Source organism: Chlamydotis macqueenii, chromosome Z (genome assembly GCF_036417535.1).
Source record: "Chlamydotis macqueenii isolate bChlMac1 chromosome Z, bChlMac1.mat, whole genome shotgun sequence".
Taxonomy (NCBI): Eukaryota; Metazoa; Chordata; class Aves; order Otidiformes; family Otididae; genus Chlamydotis; species Chlamydotis macqueenii.
Genome location: NC_141593.1, coordinates 45,139,253 through 45,162,101, shown reverse-complemented (window position 1 = coordinate 45,162,101; position 22,849 = coordinate 45,139,253). Strand labels below are relative to the sequence as shown.

The following is a 22,849-nucleotide window of genomic DNA, read 5'->3' as shown; positions in this document are numbered from 1 at the left end:
TCTTTCAAATGCTCGGTTTTCTAGCTTAGTAAAACTCCCATTGACAGCTGTGTGACTGAGACTGGAACAGTGGAAGTATATTCCCGTTAACAGATACAGGACAGACCATTTTGCATTGTTTTTGTTGTGTGTAAATATTCTGTTGTTCTTGCACTTAAATCAGTTGAGGTAAAAATTAATACATTAATTAAATACCACGTAATGGGGAATTTTTAAACCAAATCCATATAAAGGTTTCATTAGTTGTCATAGTTCTTTTCTATGTACAAATTAAAAGTAAAGAGTAAGCGTTATTCATATGGAGTTACAAGTCAGTGAGAACTCGTTACTCTGTCTCAGTATAGAGTTCCAAGTTTTAATTGTCCCTATTTCCCATATAGGTTATAAAAGAAATAAAAGCTTGTTATAACTTGCATTCAGGAAGTGCATGATAAAGTTGCACTTCAAAACACAGAAAAGCCAGCTGAATACTTAATTTACTTCTTCCATGTTATTAAAGTATGCAAAAGCAAAAGCAGAGAACAACTATAAAACATATCAAATGTGACATATATGAGAATAATGTCTGTTCATGTACAATAGACAAATGAATAAACAGATCCATCAGTATACAATGCTGGCTATGATTTTATTCAGTCTGCAGTAAGCATTTTTTAATTAAGGACTTTATAAAAGCGAAAAATACCATCCTTTTATAATCTCTGTTTATTAGATCCTGGACAAATGGTGACTTGTATTACACTGGCTGTGTGTTTAAAGTTTCTAAAGGGTTTACAGGAGAAGGGTGAGAATTTTCCAGGTGAAGAAAGTGCTTATCACCAGCGTAGATGGCTTTCACTTTGTTGCCATCACTGTGTGGGCTCCCATAACAAAGAAAGGACTGGGGATTAAAGGGAGTATAGGACCTCTTTCAATTTGGTTTAATTAAAGTTGAGTAGTTTCTGTAGAAGGCAACAACAGACATCACCTCTCTAGTGATGTAAAGCTAGGATTAAACTTAAAATTGCTCTCTTCTTTTTCTGTGGGTTTTGTGGTTGTTTTTTTTTTAAATCTTGGGAATTTGTGTCCAGACATCTCCATTGTTCTGACTGACTGTAGGATTCCCTTACAGTCCTTTCCACATCTCCATAAAATCTTCATGTTTCCTAACCCTGCTTAGTTTTTGACTGCACTAGCAGTATTGCTGATATCAGCAGGGGCACGCACAGCTCAATCAAGGTTATATTACAGACAAGTAATTCTCTTATATGGGAAAAGCACTAGAAAGATCAATATAACACCTTGATTTGTGGGAAACTCAGAGCATTATCTACTGTTTCAGGAGGGATAAATGACAGAATGGAAGGCCTAAAGAATATAATCTTCCCTGTAATTGCATCAAGAGTGAGCACCTGAAGGGAATCTTGATTCCTAGTGCAAAGGTACAGATGCCTAGCCTCTGCAGTACTCCTTCAAGACATCCATCCCCTTAGCAATGTGGAAGGCTTAGTGGCTGCTCTGCTGCAGATTCCCTGGTCGTGTATTAGTTCTTGCTTCAAAGAACATTACTGTTTGGACTCAGAAGTTAATGCTGCTTTAAGCAAACTGCAGTGGCAGCACAGCATGAGTATATAAAGCAAGTATTTCCTTCAGGATAGGAAGAAAGATGAACATGCAGAGGCTAAGTATTCAGCACTAGAGCAAACAAGACAATACTATGTGATACTGGCTATTAAACCAACTGGTTACTGTCTTTTTTTTTTTTTTTTTTTTTTTGTTAATCTTGTGGGAAAGGTAAAAGTAGTAAAAAGATAGAATAATGGCTGAGAAAAGCTGCTAGGCACCTCTGATTCATTAGTATCTTGTTTGTCACCCGCGGACTTTGAGATGCTGTATCTCACGAGATTTCCCTAGAGATCAAACAGAAAATACATAATTCCCAAGGATGCCTCAATCTCAGACAAAAGCTGGTCTGGATTCTTGATGCACTATTCAGCAAAAAGGGCATCCTAAACAAGTGAGTGAATTTGTCCAGTCACATCTGTAATAACAAAAAAAAAAAAAAAAAGAGCACAAGAAGAATTTATTCTTTTTGGTTTTATACAAAAGAGAATCATACAAGACAATTGCTCATTTTACATTCAGAATGAAACAGCCTTTGCAAGAGCTTGATTGTTTCCTGATATGGATGGGGAGAAGTACTCATGTGGTGGCTAGTTTCTGTCACTGCTCGTATCCCAAATGTCTCTCCTTCTCAATGTCTCTCTTTCACAATTAAATAAAGGCAGAATACCTACCTGGAACACACCTACAAAGAAATTCTACTCCTTGAAGAGATCATGATCATATTTACCAGCTAGGCACTGGGATATTAGTTGCTCGTAGTATCATGTGATATTTTTATTATCAAACCATACATAAGCAAATGTACACATTCAGGCTGGATATTTTGCATATAATCCCCATAAGGATATAAAAAAGGAAAGAGGGAACTAAGAACAAAAATAATAAAATGATTTTTCCTTTTCTGATGCCTGCAAAATAATATCTAAAGGGAAAAAAAAATGGAAAAAAATCATTTTCATTTCCCTTCAGAGAACTGTGTGTATGTTCTAATGCATCGAATAACGTCAGCAACAGTTAACCTACAGTATGTAGAGTCTGACCCTGGTGTGTAAAATGTAGTCCAGATCAATGAAACATTGGTTATTTGCAGCTTACTTGAAGTGCTGACAATGCAGGTGAGACCTGCCCATTCAGTTTAGAGATATTCACACTTTGGAAAAAGCTGAGTCCCATATTTTTGACCTTGTTCAACTTGCACAAGTCTGTTTACTGCCTTTCTTGTTTGGTATTATCTCTGTGTTACACATTGCTTCAACAAAGCACCAGATTTGTATCCTAATGCAGTCACAAATTCTGTTGGCAAATGAACAATTTCACACAAATTAAGATAGAGAGGCCATATCACATAGCTTTTTCTCCTAACATTCAGGAAATTAGGCTTGTGTAAGTTACATTTGTGTTGTATAGCAACTGAATGCTTGTCTGCTTTCCACTGAGCTGACAGATTTTGAAGATGAAACAATTGTATGTAACTAAAGTCTAATAGTGCTGCAGCTTTTTCGTATGGTTTAAACAAATTTTACATAATCAACTTATTTGAGTTTACTTTCCTAATATTTCTACTTCAAGGAGGGTTGTCTTTTGTGTAGTGGAATATAATCTGGGCTCATTATGGAATCTTAGTATCATGACTCTGCTTTCTTGGCAATGAAATCTAGGCTTGATACACAAAGAAAACCAGGCAATATCTTCTTTAACAGACCTGAACTATATTTCTCATACATTGAATAGACAGACACAAGATAGCTCCAGGCTGGATGCTTTGTAGTCTTATTTGCATTGGTCTGTGTAGCCATATCCTTGGGCATGATGAGAACAAGCGGCTCCACATCTGACTTTCAGGTGCCTTAAATCTCCACATTTCAGCCACGCAGCTAAGCTCCCTTTCTGATGCCCAGAGAAACCTAGTTATGAATGAGAATTGCACCAACCCGAACACTCAGTGGATGATGACCTAAGTTAGTCTGTGTAGAGCACTAAAGTAAGGGAATAATCGTAATATACTATTCCTGTTGAAGCTTTCACAGATTGATTCTGGGCCAAATGTCCATACCTATATCAAACAGGAGTCACAAACCAGAGCCTTCTCCAAGATTTAATTGTCACCTTCAGAAAAGGAGCAAAAGTTATTCCATTATTTGAAAAGTTTTCCAAAACATCTGGTGTTTGGAGTCACAATCCAGGGCATGGATCTGGGGTTCTCAGCTCTTTACCACCCCGGAACATTTTCAAATCCACGCTTTTAAACCCTAGCACAACAGTACAGAAACAGGGAGAGGGATTCTCTGGATCCTTTGTTCGTTTCTGGTCAGGTCCTTTGGCTCTCACTCTATTCCCATCTCAGAAACTTTCCTTTCTACTGTAATATCCTACTATACTGCATTCCCACTACAAATACCTCCCTTGTGCATGTTACTATTGCTCTCTTTTTTTTTTTTCTTTTTTTTTTTTGTGATTCAATCACTCTGGAAGCTTATATTCAACTCACAATTGGCTGATTCAGCTAAGACCTCTCTATTTTCTTATGCTTCCAACTAAAGAACTAACTTACAGCTGATGTCGTCATTATCAGCCTTAGATAATACACATTCAACATATTTTACTATCGCATACTGTTTAACTTTTATTCTTCAGGAAGGTCATCCTGTGCTTCTCTATGATACTGTAGACCTTTCCTACACTGACTGTATTTTCCTAAATGTCTCCCAAACCACCACCCTCACAAGCCTGTTCCTTTTATTTGCAGTGTAGCCATCACTGAATATATTAAGCAAGGCTTATACTTCAGTGATACCTTGATATCATTTTGCCCCTTCCATTACTTTCTCTCTTATTCTTTGCACATAATCTTTGCTGTACACCATCTCTTTTACACCATCAAAGAAACATTATAACTATCTGTCATATGCACTCAATGCCAAGAATCTATATTTCTTTCCTTTAGAAAGGAATAAAATATCAGAGAGCTACCAACTTAGTGTACTATAATCTACCTTTGGTAAATCTATGTTATGTTTTATGACATCACTGTCCCTTTCAATCTCCATATTTTTAATTATTCTGTCCTTCAAGACACGCTCCACTTAGGAGCAAAGCCACTGAAGTAGCTCAGTATAGACAACTGCAAGACTGCTTTCTTGCTTCCTTTTATCATCACCCTTCATTTCTTTTATTTTTACAAATTACTTTGTATGTTATCCTTTCACAAATTACCCCCTTCACGTTGTGATACCTGTTAAAAATGTTTATTAAACAATGCCTAAATTATTCTCCAGTGCCCTGTATTAAAACTGTGACTCCCTGTTTTGGGAGCCACAATACACAGAATGTTCACTGCGGAAGGAATAAAACTCTTGACTGTGAAATGAGAAGATTCACAAGGGCTAAAAGGAAGAATTTTCCCAAAAACTCAGAAAAGATACCTCCAGGATTTTCACTGCATGCTCTCAGGTAAGAAATCTGAATGATCAGGCAGCAAAAGCAGATGAACTCTCTGTACAGCCACACATCTTGTCTCATCCTTCAAAGTCATATTTACAACAGTGTTAAGGGAGTTAACTCTTCTGCAGATGTATGGAGCCATGTCTGCTCTGTTCTGGGTTCTGTGTCTCACCTGAGAAAGAAATAGGTTTTAAATCCCTAATGAATTCATATTTAGCTGCAATAATTTGTAAAATGTGCCATACAGACACAGCTTTTTGCGTTTTGGTTTGTTTTGGGTTTTTTTGTTTGTTTGTTTTGTTTTTGTTTTTTTCCTTTTTAACTCATATAACCTGAATGGAAACCTGCAGCTTTGCAATCAGAAGATAAACTGTACTATTCCACCCCTACTAGAAAAAAAAAAAAATTAAGACTAGTAGTTATGCTGCCTTTATTTCTGACAAGCATTTTTTAATCTATGCCATCCCTATTATACAAATCTATGATTTAAAAAAAAATATGCATAGTAGCAGTAGGTGGATATGAATTTTTTTTTTGTCTTACAAATGGCTAAAAATATTCCATCTGTCACTAGTAGTGTACTCAGCGTAACGTGGCTCTGTTCATTTATTTTTGGTTTATATTTGTCTTTGTGCATTTTTCTGCTCTCTGTAGTCTCTGCAGACAATTATGATAGTGTTTTTCTGCAGAGTTGCTAATAGTGCTGGGAAGCAGATTTTACATGATCTTGAAAGAGTTCAGTTTGCATTAAAAAGATCCATTCTCCAGCTGCATTATGTGACTAAATGCTGTAAAGAGAAACTTGAACCTGTAATACCAAAAAAACTGCAGCAGGTGGCACTAGAAGGAGGGTTAACCAGGGCCATGAAGCCGATGAGGAGAGCAAGGAAATAGAAATGAATAGGATAAGAAGAACTGAAATGTTTAAAATTTGTATCTCTTTCTTTCTAGTCTCCTGAAATAAGGATTAAGTGGCACAGCTTGCTGCATATAGAAAATGTTGGCTTGATGGAGCTGGATTAGTGAAAGGTGAGATGGAGAAGGTAGTAATTTCCAGTTTGGCTGATGGTTTCTGAGGACTCAGTGAGGAATGAGGAATTTACTGGGGAGGATTAAACCAAATATTTTCAGCAGCCAGTGTGGATGCTGTTGACTTGGCTTACTCCTATTCTTGTGTTTTGCAAGGAAATATCAATTTATTACATTTGTTGTCATTAAATAATGCATAGTGAATAACTGACAGACTGAAAATTAAAATAATTCTCTTGTCACATTGACTTTCTCCTAGAGGCAGATGAAAGCACATTCCCTAGCCTATAGCTTGTATTTGTCCTATGTCCTTGTCATCTTTTAAAATTGTTTTACAATTAATAAGCAGATTGCAGTGGTACCAAGAGTATGGTTAGCATGAATGTAAAAGTGCTTCCTCTTTATAGACAAATAGTCATAGTCACAATAATTTAAAAGACAAATTATTTTTCTATTAGTTTGAGTCTGCTAAAAAAAAGAACTTCATTACAAAGTCCTTCATTTGTAAAGGCTGGAAATACCCAAATCAAATTATTCAAGTTTTGCACAACTGAATTTTGCAGATGTTTCAACTGTGAGGATGAATTTATAGCAAGACATAATTGTTGTTCTGAGGAACTTGCAGTCTTTCTAAATAAGACATATATACATATCCACTGGGAAAGATCCTCTATCAAAACAAATGGACAAAACATTAAATTTCAAAGCGAGATAAATGAATAAGGTTTTGGCATGCAGGGGGAGTTAGATATTAGAAAGAAAACAGAACACTGAAAGAATAAGGGAAATAAAAGAGGACAATAGGAAAAGAGGCTTTTAAAAAAAGCTATGCAGCCAAACAGGAATGGGAAAGACTTGTTGGAGTTTCACATAGAGAAGCTGAGAAGTTAATGGCAAATCTGGACGTTGTATGGAAGAGAAATGGGAAATGAGATGCTGGAACAGGGAGGTAAGATTATGTGAGCAGAAAGATTTCATGGATGCAGGAGGGAGATATGTTACGACGCAAAAGCAGAGAGAAGGTTGCAATATTGTGGGTGAGTCAAGCTATGCTATTTTATGCACTTTCTAGATATCATAGATTCATCCCTGAATAAATAAGATTATTATCTTGACATTCCAGATAGATACTGTTGTAGAGAATTCTGTAATTCTTCCCGTCCACACCCAAATCTATGTACACATTTCAGCATATTATTTTTTTTTGTAAGAATAAGACTGACTTTTCCAGAATTATAAAAGTACATTATATCCATCTGTATATGTACTTGTAATTCAGAAAAAAAAAAAAAATCCTATGACCTTTCTCTGTCAGGTGTTCCTTTTTGGTGAGTCTAAGCTATTTTATAAGACCAATATTTACTCACAATGGCACTAGCCTTTTTACAAAATTTGCATTACATTACCAGAATAATAAATCTTCCTAATCTAAAGCCCTGGGGTTCTTAGAGTTAATCCTAAAGAACATCATTCCATAGAAAGTCCTTGCCAAGATTTTATGTGATATTTGTCCTATTTTTAAACACAAAATTTTGTCTAGCTGCAGAATCCAGGATCATCTCATGGGATATTCTTTAGAGACAGATGCAGCATAAGGAACATTTTAATGCTCATATTAATTTAGTCAGAAGGTCAATATTAACTCAAGAAACTATATGATAAAGAAATTCAGTTTATGGATAAGTTACTCTATAGTTGTACTAAACGCTGGAAATAGAGTTTAGAATTTAAGGAAAGATTTAAGAGAGCTAGAAGGCAGGTTATGATCCACATATTCTTTAATACATTTTCTCCATGCCTTTTTCATACAAATAAAAGTTGATATGCAGGAGTGGAAGACCCAATGCACAACAGATTGTTTTAACTTCCTCTGAATCTTTCTGCCCACTATGGTCATTTAGAAGCAGGCCTTTTTAAGCTTAATCATGCTGATTTGCGATTTTAATAAGTTAGTAACCAAAAGCTGTATTAAGCATCTTTCAAAATATTTTTTTATTGTTTAGCATTTCTATTTTTGATATTCTGGCTGAGCCTTGAATATATTTTTGTAAAATATAAGTTAGCCTGTTTGAGGTAGTATGCAGCCAAAACATAGCTTACTCTTCCTTCTCTAGTTGAATCAGAGTATCCTTCAAGGGCTGATGAAGTTGATTTAAATAAGCAACTAATGTTCAGAAGCTTCTGGGGCTTAATTCACATTTTGTCTCTGTCCCACAGTTGTTCCTGACACCGAGGAGTTCTACATAGAGTCACAGAATTATTTAGGTTGGAAAAGACCTTTAAGGTCATTGAGTCCAACTGTAAACCTAACACCGCCAGCTAGGCCACTAAACTATGTCCCTAAGCACCACATCTACACATCTTTTAAATACCTCCAAGGGATGGTGACTCAACCACTTCCCTGGGCAGCCTGTTCCAATGCTTGGTAACCCTTTCAGTGAAAAAAATATTTCCTAATATCCAATTTAAGTCTGCCCTGGCAGAACTTGCGGCTGTTTCATCTTGTCCTACCTCATCCCTCTGGAGAAAAGACAAACACCTACCTTGCTACAACCTCCTTTCAGATAGGTGCATAGCAATTTGTATTAAATTCCATAGTCTCTGCGACATGCAAGAAAGAAACTCAGCAATATGCCACCTAGTGTCTGACCCACAGACATCAGAATCCTTTTGGATAGAAAAATCTGTTGGTATCTCTGAGCTCCATATGAAGTAGGAAGTTAATGTTTAGGCCACTGGGCTGAATTTGTAATTGCTAAGCTTGCTGTTTATGTACCTCACAGTAACTAGGAATGTCCTTTTGTAGTGCTTTATCATAGTAATTTCTGCTAAATTATAAAGACTGTACAGTGGAACCCCTCCAGAAGTAGCAGAGATGGAGTCACTGATGTGGTCCTTTTTTTGCACGCTTTGCCCTCATTAACGTTGGGAGTTTGCTCATATGTGGGTTATTCCTCATACTTGAGGACTGTAATTTTTCTATTGCTAGCATACACAGCAGTTTAGCCTATTTTGCAAAATTTTTAGGATACAATTTAATTATAATGACCTAAAACTCCTCTGAAGCCCTTTCCCAAATGAAGCTATTTCCCAATGTAATACCAGTACAAACATTAGGACAGTTTAAAGACCACTTCCTCTTTGCAAAATTATGGAAAGCAACAGGTGCTTTATGTGGGTATTCGGGGGTTAAAGTTTTTTGGGAAAGCTTGGCACAATCCTATGTTTATATTACAAGTGTTTACTATTAAGGATTGAGGATTGTAATTATTCAATGTCAGTAATTAATAGTAATAAACCTGACCAGGGACATTTTTCTGAGGGGCAGCCGATCACCCGGTATTATGACTTGGTAAGTCAAGGCAGATCGCTCTTTTTACTTACGAGTTAGGTTCTCTACTACAGGCAAAACACATTCGTTCGAAAATACAGAACTTGCAATTGAGCCGAAAAAGTAAAAAAAAAGAAAAAGGTAAAAAAAAAAAAAAAAGAAAAGAAAGAAAAAAAAAAAAGAAAGAAAAAAGACAACAGCTAAGGACTGCCCAGGGCGAGCGCCAGACAGCGGCTGCGCCCCGGCGCTCATGTGCGGGCGGACCCGCATTTCCCGCGCCGTCGCCCCGGCCCCGCACTTCCCGCCTGCCGCCACAAGGGGTACGCAGGGCGCGCGGCGGGCGCCAGCCTTCCCTCCGTCAGCGGGCGGTGCAGGGTTGGGGGGGTCTGACGGTTGAGCCCCGTGCGGTTCTGTGGAATACAGAAGAGAGGTTCTCGCTGCTGCTCTTCAGGGATCGCTGCTGCTAGAGGGGGAAGCGGATCGGGAGGCGGGAGCTGGGGCGTGCGTGCGTGAGGAGATGCGGCGTGCCTTTGGCTGAGGCGGCCGGTCGCCGGGAAGCACGGCGAGGAGGGAGGCGGAGAGAGGCAGTGACAAGAAGAGGCAGGAGCAGGACTGAAGTGCAGAGCAGCTGTTTCCTAAGACTCGGGTTCTTTTGGGGGCCTCTGTGAATGTGAACATGGATTCTGTCACTGAAATCTTCCTGAGGCTGCTGTTTCTCCTGTCTGTTCATAACTGGCACACGGCAGTGGCAGGGAATAAATGTAAGTATTGCATACTATTTAAACTCAATCCAGAGTGTTTTCAAAACTTCTGGGATATTTTATTTGCATTTAGAATAAATATTTGTTTGAGACAAAGGCTTACTGCTTTGAAATCATGACAGCAAGTTGCTAGGCTAAAAATGTTCTAAAATCCTTCTGTAGATTTTTGTCATGAATCTCTGTACAGAATATTGTTTAAAAAGCTTACAGTCTAAGTACCTGAAAGCAGCATTTTACTAAGGGATGCATGTTCAGCCCCATTTTCATTTTTGTTTGTAAGTGCAGCATTTTCCAAGGAATTGTGCCCTCCGTGGAAATTACCGGCAGATTTCTATAGTTTATTGTACCAGCTTGGTTTTCAGCAATTCATAGTTTTGAAAGCTGGTATCTGCATCTCCTTAATTAAACTGGCACTCCAGGTAACTCTGATGAGCATTACTGTGCAGTGCAAGAGCAGTACAAATGTAACAAGGAAAAATTTGGATAGCAAGACTTCATGGTCTCTGCATTGATTGCTTAGGGAGTATTGTTCACACATGACTAAAGAAGAGAACGCTATCAGTTCCAGCAGAAAGTTGTTTTTTTTTTTTTTAAAAACGAGTAATTCATAGTTAGCCAGTAGGGTGGTATTGCAAAATAAAGATAGTGATTAGAGCTTTAAAGACAATCTGCCCTCTAAGGAGGCAAATTTGATACATACCTGAAAATGTCTGTTTTTCGATATTGAGTTAGATTAATTATCTTTAAACTAAAAACCAAAGAAAAAACCTTATCAATAAACTAATTTTCAGGGGTTTTGTCATTCAATAATAGCTGTGAGCTGTTCTTGTTCCATTTGATTCAGCTTCAGCAAGCTGAAGGATTTCATTTTGCATACATGTGGCAGAAGGGTAGCCTAAATGCCAGATGCTCATAACCTGAACTGAGCATACTTTCTCACCTTCCTGTTAAGGCACTGGTCGTGCATCACAGGAATGGGGAGGGCAGGAGCAATGCCTCTATGGGAAGAAAGTGCACGCCAAAGCAAGGAGGAATGTTCAGGAATAAGCTTACAGCCCAGTGGCAGGGGAGAGCTCCCTGGAAGCTTTTAAGCAATGGCAGAGAAGTTTGAAGTGCTCGATGGGTCTCCAGCCTAGGGTTTTGCATATGGATGGTTTGTAAACTAAACATGCTCCCATGAGCGACATGTTCACACTGCAGCAGCAGAATGATCTTGTGCTGTCACTCAGTAATGATATCTCATTTGATACTCAAGTGCACGGTATAGCCCTAAACATGAATACTAAGTTCCTCTTGTTAAACACCCTGCTGCAATTCAGCCACAGCTTTAATTCTCGTCATCATTCTGCATTGTACAGTTTATGAATGCATCCATTTTCACAGGACCATGATAATTGAATAGCAGATTAATGGCATTTGGCACTACGCAGAAAACTAAATCAGTCGCTTGCAGGGAGGCATATTAAAACCATTGCAGAAGACTTGCATCACACAGCAAAGCGGTAAAGCACTAGAGGTCACTCTTACAATTTAGGAAGCAAGGTTTGAGAAAAAGACTCAAGCTTCTTCCCAGTACGGAATTATGAAGGATAAAAAAAATCAGGTATGAAATACTTTTACTACTGGCTTTCCCAAATACTTCTCAAAACCAAGCCAAACTCAATTACAGTATCAAATGAGTGACTTGAATGAACAGATTTTTCACATATATGCTAGTATTTTTATTTATGCATTGGTCCTAACTTGCATGTCAAAACACTCATCTGAACTGAAAAAGTAAGAACTCTCCCTATGCAACAGGCAAGGAAACTGATTGGGAGAAGAGTAAATGAAATTATTTAATGAGTGCTAACATGTGAAGAGAACTTGGCCAATCTAATGCATATTATTCCTTTTCAATATCTAATCTGGAAAAATATATTTATATTATATATATATTTATTTATATATATTGTAAATATATTAAATGAGCATTTCTGTGGGACACTTTGTTTTAAAAGGGATAGTTTCCATCTCAAGTATCAAGATATGAATTTGGTTTGTGCATTGGTTTTCATAAAATTACCTTAGGAACAAAGATTTTTCACAATTAATGATTACAGTAGATACATACAGCAGCCATTATCTACTCACTTGAACTTATTTAACTCCTTTCTTCTTGAGAAGACCAGGAATTGAAGTCTTTTTCACTAGGTAGTTTTACTGTTGTCATTAATGTATTCAAATACATTTACAAAACCAGAAAAGTTCAGTTTTCTTGCATGAATTTTGATGGTTAGATTGTCCAGTAGGCTGCCAGTCATCAAAGAAAATTGGATGGCTTTTTAGTTCTTCCTGTAAATTAATATATTTTTCTCCTTTTAATTTTATAATTCTTTCCTTAATATCAGATACTGAATACCTAAGTTTTGCTTTCTCCTTCAGACCAGCTGCCATTAAGAAAAGACCAAAGTAAAGACCTTTACACTTCACCTTGAAGTGTCAATGCTGATGTTACTAAGTCAGTTGTGTAAAGAAAATTTTTCAGATCAAAAATTGATGTGTTCAGAATTATTTCTGTTTTAAAGACATCACAGTATTCCTCTTCTGAGTGAAATAATTTTGAAATGTTTAAGTTAGCTGAAGGTGACAGACCCTATCCTCTAGAACATGAAAGTTTATTCCTGCGTTTTTATTTTGCGGCTTTTTGTTTGTTTGATTGATTTTATTTAGCTGAAAATTTACCCTAACACTTCCAACCAAGAGAGGTAATAACTGTGTCTGGGAACTCAAATCTTATAAAAGTTTTGTAGTACTGGTATTTCGTGCTTTTCTGTGCTTTCTTCCTCCCAAAGAATTCCACTTCCAAAGCAGCTGCAAGAAATTTGAACTGCACAAGCCCTGAGTAAGTAACTGTGTAAGGTCAGGTTTGGAGTTTTAAATGGAAGTTTAAATCAAGTACTCCTGTAAGGTTTTTCACTAGAGCTCAGAAACATTTTTATTTTATTGGGAACTGTCTCTACAGCTATAAATCATCAAGTTACTAAATTAGCCCTTGAGAACTTGCCAGAAATTGGTGCTCCAATAGGTGCAGTACTTTTTTTTTCTAAACTCTCTAAAACTGAAGTGTTGCACAAAACATAATTAAACCCTCTACACACATCAACTCAACTGTGACTAAAAATTATTAAGGTTAATTTTGACAGTCAATGGAAACAAAGAGAACAAATTAAGGACTTTCCATTTAAAATCTTACCTCTTTGTACTTAGTTCTTTTTCTTAAGACTCTCCAGTTTTACAGCAGCTTTTATCACTACAGATTTTCATACTTCTACTGTAATGATAATAATTTTTATAAACACAGAAAAGGTTATTATCATTATTATTGTTGTTATTGTTATTAAATATCAGGGACTTCTTGCTAATGCTACAATAGAAGATCTACTCTAAAGCTGAAAGACAGTGACAGTTAATGATGCTGAAGTTTTCAAATAGAGGACTGAGTTATCACATACTTTATATTATCAGATGCAAGTCGTTGTGCAAGAATTATCCCGAGGGAAGAGATTACTTGCTACAAAGAAAATATTGTATCTTAATTTAGAGAATAAGTTCGTTCTGATGTTAATCATCGGTACCAAACAGTTCTGTAGACTATTTGACAGCTTTATGGAATCACATTAAAATACACTAAAATGCCATTTATCACAAACAATTTAAATTAAAATGTGATTCTTTTATCTGTAGTTTGTGGTTAATGTAAACTGTAGGGGAGAGGAAAGTAGAAACGTCCTTAATTTTCTTTTAGCCTCATTAATATTTATCTTCTGTTTATTATTATCTATCTCTGCTCTGAGATAGCAATGGAGACCCATCAGAGATCAGGCCATTTCTGAACAATTACTTACAATAATAAAATATTAGACACGTATCTAGTATTATTTTACATGGTTTTAGTACAGTAACATCAAAGGCTTGTATCCACGTCCAATCTAAAACTATACCAATGGAAAAATCTACCAAAATTTATTTCAGACTTTCAAGGTTGAGAATTCACAGAAAAGACTTGGATTGATTGCACTAAATGTAACCAAGAATTTGCACCCCAGTGCTCTAGGCTTTCAGATTCCCATGAACGTATTTGTCCCTGGCCTCAGTCAGCAGGACGGGTGGAGAAAATTTAGTCATGTTTGATAGATAGTGACGGACAAGTAATAACATTCTCGAAGCAGGATAGAATCAAACATAAAAAGAAAGTGCAGTACATTATAGGTAAAGCATGTTGTCCATGCTAGTAATAACATTTGCATTATGTTTTAGGATCTACTGGTTTTCAGTTAGTACCAGTCAGTAATTCTAGAGTAACTGCGAACTTCTTCACATCTTGATAATTTTGCATTCATGGCCATTCTGCTTTCTTTCTTATGTAATAAGTAGATAATAAGCATCTATGAACATTTATGTTCATTCACAGAAAAGACAAACTTTAGCTAAGGTGTTGTAGATTCCAGTTACCTATGTCTCGCAAAATCATGTACATTTCTATCATTGTATATGAAGTACAATGCTCAAGCTCAGTGTTTTTTTCTGGATGCTTCTCTGCTGCAGTAGAAAACGACAAATAGTTTGTCCTAGTGTAATATATTTCGTATGGTATATTTGCCAGTGTTATTGCTACTGATTAATCTTCTTAAGAACTTCAACAATGACAATTTCATAGCTTCTAACAAGTTTAGCTGGAAAAAAAATACGTCAAATTCCTCCCCTATCCCTTCTCACCTCCACTGCCTTCCCACCCCAAACAGGCAAATCAAAGAACACTTGAATGCTCGAGAAACATTACATCTTTCAAATCTTTATTTTCTTTTCCCCCAAAATGACTCCGTGCTTTGGTGCAAGTTTGAGAATTTTATGTACAGTATTGCACAGTATTAGAGGTCTGTTTTGTGGGAAAGTTACAACTTCTTCTCAGTACTTTAGTATCTATATTCCTTGTTAGAAACTAACTAACAAAGAATGTTATTCCTATTCCTAGTTAGTAACTAACTTCCTAGTTAGTCAACTAACAAGGTGATAATGGAGGTGAGGGCAGGGAGATCCATCACTAATTTAAAGGGCTCTACTTCCCAGAACACACCAGACAATTTATTAAGAATGGTAAAGAAATACTAAATACTAAAATCAGTCATGTCAATGACTCCAGAAGTACACATTAACTTTGTTTAAGAGGATTCGTAAGTGAAAAGTTAAAATTTGCTCTTCCCTCTAAATTTTCAGTTATTCTATGAAGAGGGACGGAAAAACAAAAAAAAATAATAACACTGATCTTACAAGTTTCTGCTTGGTTTTTGCACTGTTAAATATGACTAAGGTTAAGCGTTCTGGTGGATTGATTGATTAGGTCTCGAATATAAACGACTTTTTGTAGCTTTGGCAGACAGGACTTCTGCATGACTTCTAGATAAAATTTGAAAAAGAGGTATGTGTGTCTCAGTATGCTAGCATGTATTACATAAATGTCATTATTACAAAAGCTGTCCTTCTGAACTTAAAAATAACGTAGTATGTATAGGACATACAGTATGTTGTTATGATGAAAATAGTTTTGCTTTATTTTTTTTAATAAAAAATGATGTAACTTTAATGCTAGTGTTTAACCAATTGTGGTTAACAGAAATTTTAACTCTAGGATGTTTTATACTTATCTATTTGATCATACCTACTTGCCTGTTGTTTGTGTTTTATGTATGTGCAAATATAACATTACAGACTAATATTTGTCAAAGGAAGACTCTATAGGTCGCCTTTCATCAGTTAATGCCTATGCCAGTAACGTTGAATTAAATATTTGAAATGAAGTGGAGGGTTGATGTCCAATTATTTTGCTTTTCAGAAGACAGTTTTCACTGTTTATTACAAATTGCTATGCTATTTTTTTAATAAGCAAATTGTAGTGTGGACTGGGAGGTAAAAATGATACTGTTTGTATTTTACTTAATAAGTATTTTCAGTGCAGCAATTTGAAAAGTGATTGAAAACCAGGAAACTTCTGACATTTTAAGTAGATTAAAATTAGTAACTACAGAATTATTATTTAAATACCGTACTCAGTTAATAGACTAGTGAAGAAAACTACCTTTAGGGTTTTGAATCTCAAAGGATAGAGAAAAAATATGGTTAAGAAGTCTGTCCAGCTGGGCAGTGGGTCTAATTACTTATTTATTAAGTAGATCTCGTTATTTGGTTGTGCTCAAGAATAAGCTATTACTTGTTCCTTGCTGTTGGAGTGCCTGTTTCTTTCTATAACAATCTTTTAACAATTAACATATTTACATATATGGTCTTGAGAGAAAATTAGATTAGAAACAACATGTTGGAATATTTGAATTTATTCTTGTCACTTAATATCATTCTTTATTAATCAAGTAGCTGAATAAGATCTTTTTCAGGCATTTATCTGTCTACTTTTATATCTAAATAGAAAGTATTTTTCAAAATCTCAGTTGTTCCTAAAAATATGATATTTACTTTTTTTTTTTCCCAATTACATTTAAAATTTTTCGCCAAAAATCCCAAGCTGTATCTGGTTGACCTGTTCAGAGTTATTTTGAAAATACACCTTGAAAAAAAATTCTAAAGAGCAAAAAAAGAATCTTGTAAACTATGCAGTTAAACAAGATACAAAAATTATTACCACTCAGATGGCATATAACCTAAGAAACAACCTAGGAGAGCAAACAGAGTAAGTTGTTACTAGAGAAGGACTACAGCACAGGTTTTGAACAAGACAGCAAGAGTAAGATGTTCAGTGAGTAACATGCACTATAAAATTGATTCTGTAGATAGGCTGAGTTGCGTGTAGGAAGCCTGAGTCACTTTTGTTTAATTCACCTGCAGTATTGTGCTGTATCCTCTGTTACATTAGACTGGATATGCCCAACATGGATGTTTGGTAATTATGTGACAGTTGCAAGGAGATGGGCAAGTTTTTTTTTTTTCTTCAGAATTACAAATTATGGTGGAGATCATGTGATGTTTACTGCCATGCAATATTAATAAGAAAATACTAATTTGAAGCTAGATGACATTTTGGATTAGAAATAACTATATAGGAGCTGCAGAAAAGAGATTTTTCCTGAATTTTCACTGCTTCACTTATTAGCAAATATACCTTACTTTTGAGATACATTATGAAATCTGTGGGCTTTTGCAGAGACAGGAAAATTGGGACTTATCTATCTGTCTAAAATTAAAAATCTGAAACTTGCCTGTTTGCTTCTGAGTTAGCTAAGTCCCTTTTTAGTCATATGAGAGACCAAAATAGTTCTTACAGGAAGAAGTCACGTAGAAGATGGAAGGAAGAAATCACATGCAAAGTTACTTACCTTGTATAAGGCGATTTGTAGGGTAGAAGTGCCATTTGTCTCATCAATTATTATGAATGTGAGTCTAGATAACTAGGACAGCTGTAGGCTTTGTAGACATCAAAATTTACATGAGATGGTTCCAGTTCCATCAGAATATCCTACTGTAAATGAATGTTATAGAAAAGGATAGCAAGCCATACTGACTGCCTTGTAGAGGCATTGGTGTTCAGAGTCTCCCTTGTCTGTGTTTGGGTAGGTGGATTTTCCTTGATTTTCCAAGAGTTAAGGCTGCTGCTATTGATAGTCTTAGGCAAAATATAGGGACTAAGTGAGGAGCTGGAAATGTCCTACCAGTGAGAGCATCTTTCACTCCTGAAAAGATGATATACACAGGTATTTTGACCATATGCAATGTTCTGGTAAAGTAAAAATTTCATTAATTTAAATAAGCTGGAATTACATGTTCTGTCCGCCTGAGACAGTCTTATTTTCCCACTCCTTCAACGAACTATGATTAATCTACATTTTAACCCCAGTCTTGTCAAAACATGTTGGGGTTTTTTTCTTTTTTTTTTTTTTTTGCTTCTAGAGTGAACAGAGATTATATTATGAACAAAATCAGCAGAATACGACAGGATTTCTTTTCATAAAGCAGTAATATAACAGATAAAAGTGTCTTGGTATTTTTATGTTGACTTTCAAGCCTTTTTACTATCCAGCAGCTGATGATGGTTATAGACTGACTGTTATACAGGATAGGAAGCCTTTTCATGGGCTGTAACTCTCATTGTAACTTCTTTTCCCGATCAATGACAGGATGCCTGTCTATTATGCAGCAGTCTAGTTTGCAATAGTTTTGTAATCATGGTAAGACTTGCCATTCTTTTTTTTTTGTTTTGGAAAAAACCCACAATCTTTGGTAACTGAGATTTTTTTTTTTTGTAAATCAATGAAAAACAACACTCCATCTCCATGTCCTTATTCAACCAAAGCTCCTAGGGAAATCAACAGGAGCTTTGCCTAAATAAATATTGAATAAAAGCTTTAGAAAGCGTGAGTTGAATATTCATTCAACAGTGATATGCTGCATATTTTTAATATAACTCGTTTCTTTATTTCCTTTCTATGTACCCGTCTCTTCATTTTGCCTTATTTGGAGGGCTCAGATACAAGACTGTGTAACAAACAAGAATTACTCATTTGTCCCACTTGACAAAAAATAAATGTGAGATGAAAAAGACATTTAGAATTTTAGCTCGTTCCTCTGGTTAGGGAATTCATGAGCCTGCAGTGAAAAATTAGTGCTCTGTTTTTCTGAGACAATGGTAACATTTTTTTTAAAACCGTCAAGATGATTGATTTTAATTTTCAAGAGTGAAAGATCCCCTCAGAACTTAATACTTTCAGGAGTATCTGAATGCAGTGGAGCACACTGGAGGTTGCAGTGTTGACAAAGTGTGTTGCAGTAACTTAGTTTTATCAGCCTGAATGTGGAATTTGTAGGGCAGTTTTTCAGTTTCACGAAGCCAACATGCTGGAGCTCCACTGTGCCCTGCAGTGATTACATTTCGGCCCTCAAGCAAAGTCTGTCTCAGAGTCTACTTTTCCACACAGTAGACATGTCCTCCAGTAGTTAAGACTGAGAACGGATCTCTTGGAAAAATGAGGGATCACCATAAAACTTGTTTGCAAATACTCACCCGGGATTTTAGCATGTTTACTCTTACATAAAACATATCTGTAAATGTAAATGTATGTCACTAATGATGTTTCTTTCCCTGTAAAATTGGAGAAGCAGAGCCACAGTGGTTTGTGTTCTCATTTCCTAATCTGCTTTTGGAAGGTCTGGATGACAGTGGTGAGCCTGGCTCAAGAAGAAGACTGTGACAGGGTTTTGCTCATGGCACAATGCTGGAAAAATGTTATTCTGACTTCACTAAGTAAATAGTAAAATGAAATACTGAAGGAATTTAAAGATAGATGAATCAGCTACCAAACCTTTGTTTGGATTTGACAGCCCCACTGTTACTGTAAGAGACTACCAATGTACTTTTTTTTCAGCAGAATGAAACTTACAGTACATACAGCAGTAAGTGTAAACTCTCAGGTATCCTAGGCACAGGTGCCAGGTTAAAGGTAACTATAGCACTCTCCTGAAGAAACCTTTAAGATATGTTAGGAAATGTATGTTTCTTTTTCAGAAGATCACTTTTTACCATCTTCTCTTCATCTATTCCTAATTTGCTTCGGGGCATGATGACTTCTTTATCTTTTTTTTTCTCTTTCCTCCCCGAGGGCTCAGAAAAGCTCGTCTGTACTCAACTGTAAACTTGTGACTTTTGTGAGCTGTGATTATCTCGGAGATCATTCTTATGCTGTACAAGTGTGCTTTACTGTGTTCTGATTCATTCTCCCTGGACAGGAAAACAAAGCATTTAAGAGACAGAGGCTGGGGAAAAGGATGACTGATGCACAAGTACCAATATGCATGTTTTTGTGCCATCTGCAATCAAGAGTTGTTACTTTTGAACGCTTTGCAAAATGTCTACATCTATTTGCTAGCTTGCTGTAGGCAAGAAGTAGATATCCAGGCAGACTGCCCCAAATTTTGAGCTATAGGTAAGGGATGGATTTGTGGTTATCCTTAGGATACTGCAGTAGAAAGCAAGCTTTTTTTTTTTTTCACCATCTTATCATGTTTTCAAGGAGAGGGGGGAAAAAAATCTCTGTGGCAAAGATTTCTCCTTCTCCTTCTATCTCTGCAGCGACTACTTAGAAATTTGACAACATTTTGTTTCCTGGGAAGGGCGGCAATGTAGATGTATTGTGTTCTCTGTAGATGTTCTAGGTAAGGATAGATTGAGAAGTAGTAGTAGAATTCTCTGTTCTCTGACCTCTAGTAAAGTGTGTATGTGTGGTGGAGGTACTGAAGAGGATAGTTTCTGTTTTGATGTTTCTAATATATTTTTGTAATGTCTCAGTGGATGTGTTTCTAAAATACTGCCACAGGTGCTGAGAATCTATGTTGAATGGAATCAAATTATGTCAAATTTCTGTGCATGGTACTTGAACATTATAGATTGAAAGGCATGATTCAAAAATCTACCAGTGAACTAGTATCAGAAAGCTGATAGTATGATGGATCGCAATGGCTTACTTAGGAAATGCTGAATATGACGTTCATATTTACATATTTGCTTTTATAGTTATTTGTATCTGTGTCTTGTGGAATGCTCTAACCCTTTGTTAGCACATTATTTTTTTTTTATGAGAGATTCATCTTTCACATCTGTATTGTTTTTTGATGGTAGCAGAGGTGTTATAGTTTACTGATTCCATATATATTTGATTACTTGTGTTATTTTTGTGGCTTTAATTAATGTAGAAGTACATTTGGAAAGCAACATCCCAAGTTGGATATATCTCCTTTTCTCAGTCATTCAAGTTGGATAAATGTAACACAAAGTAATCTTAAACATGGAAGACCCAGACTCATGAAGATTTTGAAATATTCCTGTGATCCTTATCTTCCTACCTTGCCACTTGCCAGTAGACAGGTATGTGTAGGAGAAAGTGGTGGTGAAGGAGTTCCTCTGACTTTGGAAACCCACTGATAAAATCATGCTAAAACCACGCTTGCATAATGCATTTCAGTCAGAAAATCAGGTACTGTTTAATACAAAATCCTTTTTCAGAGTTGAACAGTGTGAAATACTGAATGTTTTAAAAAGTAGTCTCTCATAAAACATGACCAGGTAAATCAGTGGTAAATGGCAGTGGATGGTAAGCACTCAGTGTGTTACTCACTTAGAACATAAATAGTGGTCTATTTTATAGTATCCTTTAATGTCTACGTAAAAATATTTGAAAGGCAGTATCATGACCCACTTCAATTTCTTCTAATCAAATAATTAATTGTCATTTTTTTTCCCACAATTAATCATTGTCATTACTGAAAGAAGAAATCATATGCTGGATCACAGAGCACTATCTGTATTAGAATGTGGACTTTGTAATGAAGGAGGAATTGTGTTATTCCTTCAGACTGAACAGAGATTTTATTTTCAAAGCCAAACTGCAAAACTCAGAAGAAAATCAAACATTCTTTAAAATAGTAAGTGGTGTTCTTCTACTGGTTGAACTACTTTGGGGAATTTTTATTGTAACTCTTGAGGCAAATTAAATGTGTTTGTGCTTAAACAGATTTTTAAAAAATAATTCATGAACAATACATCAAGCAGAATCCTATTGCGAGAAGTGGTTCTAAAAGGAGTCTGCAAAGATGCCTTATGAGCAGATGCGTTATATACACTTGCCCCTGCACCAATCCTGTGAATGGTTGCATGATGCCCTTCAGCCCGCCCTTGGGTCCATCCCTAGACCCAGCTCTGCTGCCCAAAGATGGCTCCTGAGGGATTGCTGGTATTCCAGGGTGGCTACAAGACAACAAGGAGTCATTCTGTCACTAGCATTCTTGTTCCCAGCCTGTTTAACCTCTTCAGTAGTTAGGCCTTCTTGCTCTCCATGCCAGATAATTTCTCAGACACAAATTTACCGCTGCTGAGCAGTTACAATTTGAATTTCCCCTCCACTACTTTTGTACTTGTGTAGCTTTTTAGATACTGTTTTTTTTTTTTTAGTTACAGTTGAGAAGTTTGATTTTCTGGTTCGTGTGTTAAAATAGAATTCCCAGCACACTGACATACAACACTGCTGTTGAAGGTCTAGAGTGTGAACATGGGCAAAACACAGATACTCATGGCTTAGTCTGCTATGTTTTCAAAAGAAAATTTAATGAATGATGTCTGGTCCAATAAAGGACTTGAAAACTCATTAATTTATCTAGAAATATTTACACTTTCTTAATGTGCAGAAAATGTTCATAGAAACAACACATTCAGTATTGGGATTTTTTTTTTTTGTTTGGTTTGGTTTTTAATTGACTCAGTTTTATCATTTTTTTCAAGGGCGAAGTTTCCTGTGTGATGAAATGATGCTACATGGTTAATCAAAACAAAGGTTTGCAGATCCAGTGCTCTGTCAGTAACACTATTTTATAGACTCTCTCGATTCCCTTTCTCAGGCATCAGAAATTCAGATGCCAGATTGTTTCTTTTTACTGTGGCCACATTATTTTTCCTGGCAAGTTTTCCAAGAGTTGGAATTATATCTATTTCTGATGCATGATTTAGCTGCCAAGACTGTCCTTGGATACTCTGCTCTTTACTATTTCTTACTGTTACTGAGAAATGTGGAGTTTTCATAGTGATATGAGTAGATGGAGATAGATACTGCCAGCTTGGAAGTCTTGCATGTATTTGAATATTTGAAGCAAC

General features: G+C 36.2%; 1 protein-coding gene across 2 annotated transcripts in view; it reads left to right on the top strand.

The window, feature by feature from the left end:
* Positions 1-10,042: 10,042 nt before the first annotated feature.
* CNTNAP4 (contactin associated protein family member 4) overlaps positions 10,043-22,849 on the top strand; it is a 262,043-nt gene continuing 249,236 nt past the window's right edge. For both annotated transcript variants that reach the window (XM_086770060.1, XM_086770059.1), the window contains exon 1: positions 10,043-10,167. In XM_086770060.1, the coding sequence (XP_086626186.1) occupies positions 10,083-10,167 (85 nt within the window). In that variant the 5' untranslated portion in view covers positions 10,043-10,082. The remainder of the gene's footprint in view (positions 10,168-22,849) is intronic.